The sequence below is a fragment of the Arachis duranensis genome, chromosome 8 (assembly GCF_000817695.3).
Source record: "Arachis duranensis cultivar V14167 chromosome 8, aradu.V14167.gnm2.J7QH, whole genome shotgun sequence".
Taxonomy (NCBI): domain Eukaryota; kingdom Viridiplantae; phylum Streptophyta; class Magnoliopsida; order Fabales; family Fabaceae; genus Arachis; species Arachis duranensis.
Genome location: NC_029779.3, coordinates 17,233,104 through 17,238,998, shown reverse-complemented (window position 1 = coordinate 17,238,998; position 5,895 = coordinate 17,233,104). Strand labels below are relative to the sequence as shown.

At 31.1% G+C, this 5,895-nt stretch overlaps 1 protein-coding gene across 1 annotated transcript; it reads left to right on the top strand.

The window, feature by feature from the left end:
- The first annotated feature begins 3,663 nt into the window (after positions 1-3,663).
- LOC107461153 (uncharacterized) lies at positions 3,664-5,032 on the top strand. The gene is made up of 3 exons (XM_016079619.3): positions 3,664-4,060; positions 4,386-4,435; positions 4,518-5,032. Exons 1-3 carry the CDS (start codon positions 3,732-3,734, stop codon positions 4,979-4,981), a joined length of 843 nt encoding a protein of 280 aa, XP_015935105.1. The 5' UTR covers positions 3,664-3,731; the 3' UTR covers positions 4,982-5,032.
- The last annotated feature ends 863 nt before the right edge of the window (positions 5,033-5,895 follow it).

Here is a 5,895-nt window from a genome sequence, read left to right as displayed (position 1 = left end):
CTTTCTGTAACCCGCGGGTAAGGTCGGGTACCCGCGAGTTAAGAGTGGGAGTAGAGTCAGGATTAAGATATTCTCAACCCACAGCTAGGGTAGGGTTGAGTTTATATAAAAATTTCAACCTGCGGGTAGGGTTAGGATTGGAGCCAAATCCTACCTTACCCTACCCATTGTCACCCCTACCTATAGATATAAGTCCCTCTAATTAATTTTAAGAAACATTTCAGATTGAGAGAAAATTCAAATTTGTTAAGGTGAAAGGAATTTCACCCCTCAATTGATTCCATGAGAGGTCCAGCCATTCTAAATTTCTCAAGTTACCCAAAATTTGTATAATAGCGCCACTGATTCTATTATGTGAGAGATTGAGCCCTTTGAGAAAATTTAGTTCTCCAATTACTTGTAAAATTTCACCCACAAATAAGTTATTTGACAAGCCTATAGTTGTAAAAGTCATTAATATTTTCACTAGTTCTACTAACTAATCTTTCATGTTGACCACTATTGTAACACTCTAATTACCCTAAACCTTATTTCATGCCGTAAAGCAAAGATTAATTAAAGGTCACGACAATTTTAAGGCTTATACAATATTATATATGTATATATATAGAAAAAGATAGTAATTCTAGAAGTCTGATGAAGGAATAAGCTCAACAACAGAATTTCAAAAGCTCAAAACGTTTACACAAAACTACAAACTTAAGACACAAGATATAGATACAAGATAATGAAATATATATAGAGATATGAATAAAATAGTCATAAAGAAACTAGCCTCATCCCCCAGAGTTCTCCAATTACTTGTGAAATTTCACCCACAAATAAGTTATTGGATAAACCTATAGTTGTAAAAGTCATTAATATTTTCACTAGTTCCACTAACTGATCTACTATGTTGACCATTATTGATGTAAAATATGATCTAGAAGAATTGGCACGCATATATTGCAACCAATTTAAATGTAATTGACATTCATTATTTCTTGAAAGTTCTTCAATTATGATACAGGCAAGGACCCACTAAAATAGTTGTCGGAAAATAAGGGTAGGGAGAGAGAATAATGCTTACTCGAAGTGATTTGACAATAAAATTCTTGTTCGGACGAGTTCGGTAGACAAGTTAAATTCCGAATTTGGAAATGCATTGTAGCAAGAGTTCATCCATAGGGATGCTAATGAATGAAAGAAATATTGAGAACCTCTAAGAGAAATATTCTCGGAGTTGCAGCTGGCGGTCAGGGATAAGTTTGGAAAGAGGTTTAGACAGGAACAATATCATATTAGAGTTGAGGGATTTTTTTGTTCATAAACCTTTCTATCATATCCATGTGGAACACTATTATGACTACGTCAGCATAACGATATTTACGTCAGACATTTCCGTTATGTTTCATAATTTCAGTTGAATGGATGAATTCAAATGTCTTTATTTTGAAAAAGTTAGAAACATAAATATATTTTTCAATTTTTAAGGATTAAAATGTTTGCATGACAAAAGATTAGAAATTTATTTATTTTTTTATTTTTATTATTATTTTTTTGGTGGGTCTACGAACAAACAAGAGCCATCGAGAGGCCCTCCTTTCAATTTGTTGCTCCCAATGTTTTCTCACAAAAATCGTTTGAAAGGATGATAACATAGTCAGGCCCAGTAATTGCTACCAAAGAAAGAAGGTCCAAATTCATTAAGGGAATTTGAGAGATAAATTGAAGAGATTTTGTAAAAAAAAAATGGAAGGGAAGAGATTTATAAAGGAATAAAACAAAGAATTAATTACTATTAAATTTCTAACTTCTGTTATTATGAGTCCTATAATTTTGATTTAAAGGTAATTAGATACTTACTTTCTCTTTTTACCAGTTTTTACGTTTTAAAGAATCTTGATCCGACAATTAGTGTTAACTTGTGAATCTGCCAGCTTAGTTACTCTTTAGCCTTCTTCCTCAGGCTGTGTTTTTTTTCATAAAAAATTATGCTTTGCAATAACCAACAGTGAGTTGGATCTACCCTTGCTAAGGTTGTCTTTTAAATTATTATTATTAAAGAAATAAATTATAGCATAAGCAAACGTACAGATTAGGTCGAAGGACATTGTCTAATTTGTGTGTGATTGATTGTTCATTGGAGGTGGGTTATGCTTTCTCTTTCTTTCTTTGTAGCTGAGTTGATATAACTCCAGCTAATAAATTAGTATTTATTATTTACACGTGTTAGCATACCTATCACATATCATTGCATTACAACCTATGATTATATTAAGACATCCAAATAATACTACATAATTATTCTTTGGGGACCTTTTTATAATTTCGTTTGCCCTTAATGATGGTGCCAAATCAAGTCGATCCACTTTTCCTCACATCAATTAATAAACGTAGACTAGTGAACCGCATATAAGTGAGAGTTGTTTAACAACCAAAGCATCATTTTAATTGAATTTATTTATCATTTGTCATCATCTCATCTTTTGATGTTACCCCATTACGAACTTTATGGGAAAATTTATCCTTATCTCCCATCCAATAAACTTTATTTTACTACTTTATCAAAATGTATGTATGTAATAATACTTTTTCGGTTCATGTCTTCAATAATTAAGAACACTTGTTAAAATCAGCAAAAAGTTCCAAACCTTATATAATTACACTTCGTATTTAGAGCGAGATTACGATTTAAAAAGATGAAAATTGGAGATTCCAATTTCTTCAAACGCAGAATTAAGTCGGAAGAATAACCTGCAAGACATAGACATTTCAATACTAAAATTAGTAGAATATGAGATTGTAAGTGAATTTTGTGTATTTATCTGATGTTAATTTTTTTCTTTTAGGTTATCGTTTTTTCGCAATTAAATATTCATTATGGCACATTAATAAGACACTAAGAATAGGACAGGACAAGACACTGATGGACAGAAACACAAAATTTTGTGTTTTTGTATTCTGTTTGGTGATAAATTAGAACAAATTATAAAAATTTAATTTATTCTTATTTTTTTCATTCAAAAAATTTGAAATGAAAAATATAATAATAAAAAATATAATTATAAAAAATTAACAAAAATAATAAAAAAAAATAAAAAATAAGTTGTGTCCCTTATTAGTGTCTATGTGTCATTTCTGTCAGAATAGACACAAAATACACTAATTCAGTGTCTCTGAACACACTATCTCTGTCTATGTCTCCTATGTCAAACATGATTTTGTATTTCTGTGTCCATATCTAAATATCCTATCTTTATAAACAAACACAGTCTTATAAAATATAGTAACATATTCGTTTTAATATCTAATCGTTATTATGTAAAAATCGATTATGACCTTAATCACTTCATCGATTATATTCTCTTTTGTCCAAACACTGACTTACTAATAGCTAAATAATGTTTTGAACTTGATTACATATTCGAAATTCAAATGAGAAGAAGCAGGGGTATTTATGAGAATTTTTGTCATAAAAAATGAGAAATTAGATTAGATAGTTGAAAATGAAATAGTGTAAAATGTAAAGACAGAGCAGGTAGATAGCAAGAGAGTGGGGTCACATAACTCATAAGTATCTCTATGCACTCTCCTCTTACCTTGTCTTATCTGTCCCAATTTATTGCTCTGCTCCCTTGTCACGCCCCCTTCATTAAACTACATATATCATACATCTTTATATTCTTATTTCTTTCTCTCATCATATCATATATTAGAACTAAATTCAAACTTGGACACTTGCTGCTTGCATGGCTTCAGCAGAGAAAAGACTGGCAGAGTTTCTGAATGAGAAACAAGAGCCTTTCATCCTAGAGCTTTACCTTCTAGAAAGAGGCTACTCAAAAAGATTGACTTCAAAGTCAACAAGTCTCAGTAAGAGAAAGAAAAGTGTCTTTCCATTCTCCAAACTGCTAACAGCTCTACACAAGAAACTCGCTTTCCACAACCAAAAATTTTGTGCTGCTGCAAACTCAGATCGCTTCTCAACCGCTAGCAGCTCAACCGTCTTCCATTCATGCTCTGATTTCGACGAAGACAGAACCTCTTCAGCATCACACACTGATAATATACCTTCCAGGTACCAACTCATTAAAATTATATTTAATTTAATAAAAATACTGTTTGTACGTTAAAATCAACTATTTATATTTTAATATATATTTTATACTAATAATTTATTTTGATAGCTGATTTTAGTGTACACATAGCGTAAGGTAGAAACTTACCTACAGTCAATTCACATAAAGTTGATAATTGAGAGCTGTTAGATAATTTGACTGATTTGACTAAATTTTCATCTAACTACTCTCGGCTATCAACTTTACGTAAAGTCGACCACTCTAGCGTAACCGTTAATTTAATTTGTATGGTTTTTTTTTCTCACTTTGGCCTTATGAACAAAGCCAGCATGCTACCAACAATGGAAAGCACTGCCAAACATGCTTAGAACAAGGTACATACATGATACACCTCTTCCAGCTTCTTTTCTTATCAAAATTAAATAGAATATTCTTTAATAAGAGTTTGTATGGCAGGTCAAGAATTGAATGAGGATGTTTCTAGGATCACAATGGAAAGGAGAATACAGAATTATGGTGTTCTTGCACCCAAGAAAATCACGGAGGATTCGCTGCTTTCGGCAGCACTGTGGAGCTTACTCATTCAGACAGCAAAAAGCGAAAGCTATGGCTACAGAATGCAACTGCAAGAGCTTCTTGGAACAAATAAGTCCAACCAGGGAGTATTCGATTGCGAGAGAGAAGAAGAAGCGGGTCAACACGTTGGTCATGAGTCAAAGTCAAAGATAATGAAGTTGTTGACTTTGGATTACTCCAAATCTATGAATGAATGGAGTAAGTTTGAGCAGCATGTTAAGGCCGTTAGCGTTGAGATTGCCGAGGGAATTTTGGAAGGCGTGAAACATGAAATTGTGTCAGATATGATTCAGATTTCAGATTTTGAAATCATCAACACCAACCGCATTCTCTTCCTACCTTAGTAGTAACAAATTACCCCCATTTCTCACTCTTTATTAAGGAGTGCTAAAGACAACGACTTTTATATTTTGTAATTATCAATTAATCATTAATAATATTTTTAATAATAAAAAATTATTTTTTTTTTTAGTTGACTAAATACTGATCATAAAATACAAAAATTATTGACCTCTTAAATTTTTTTTCTGTCGTTTATTCTAAATGTTTTATACTCTAAATTGTATAGAAATTAACTTTCAAATTTAAAAAGATGTAGTCCCCCTAATTATTTCCATACGATTCACATTGGGTGAAATTTACAATTAGTCCTATGGTAGTAAATTTGTTAAATAAAAACAAAAAAAAAAGGTAATACTCAATTGATTTCTAAAATTATATTCTCGTCTTAATTTAGTCTCTTAATATTTTGATTGGTCTTTTAATTTAGTATTTGTAATTTATATTAGTCCTTAATTTTGTTTTTATCACAAACTATTAATAGCGTATTAATAACTGAAGGAATAAGTTGATCTTTTAAACAATTATTTGAGATGGTAATTAAAACTCTTTTATCTCAATTTTCCTCCTGCGAAAATTTTAAAATTCTAATCCTAGTTTCATTGAGTTAAAAAGTTTTAGTTGCTACATCACATAATCATTAGGAAGTTTAATTGTTGTCAGGCTATCTCAATAGCATAAGAGACTAACATGAATTATAGATGTCAAATTAAAATTTTAAAATTATATTAAAATTTAATATGCAAGTATAATTTAAAGGACGAAGCAGATTATTAGCTCAAAATAGAGAGAAGAAGTTGTTGAATGTGAAGGATGTGGGGAGAGATGGGGGGCCTCATCTGGAAGCATTTAAAGTGAAAGTTACAAGCAGTGGTAGCAGGGCCAATATAGATGATTAGAAAACAATGTTACGTATAAT

Bases quoted from the DNA above. Each gene is read 5' to 3' on its own strand.
- LOC107461153 (XM_016079619.3), top strand. From the start codon at position 3,732: ATGGCTTCAGCAGAGAAAAGACTGGCAGAGTTTCTGAATGAGAAACAA. The intron at 4,061-4,385 runs GTACCAACTCAT...TTATGAACAAAG, and splicing joins ACTGATAATATACCTTCCAG to CCAGCATGCTACCAACAATG. The intron at 4,436-4,517 runs GTACATACATGA...TTTGTATGGCAG, and splicing joins CCAAACATGCTTAGAACAAG to GTCAAGAATTGAATGAGGAT.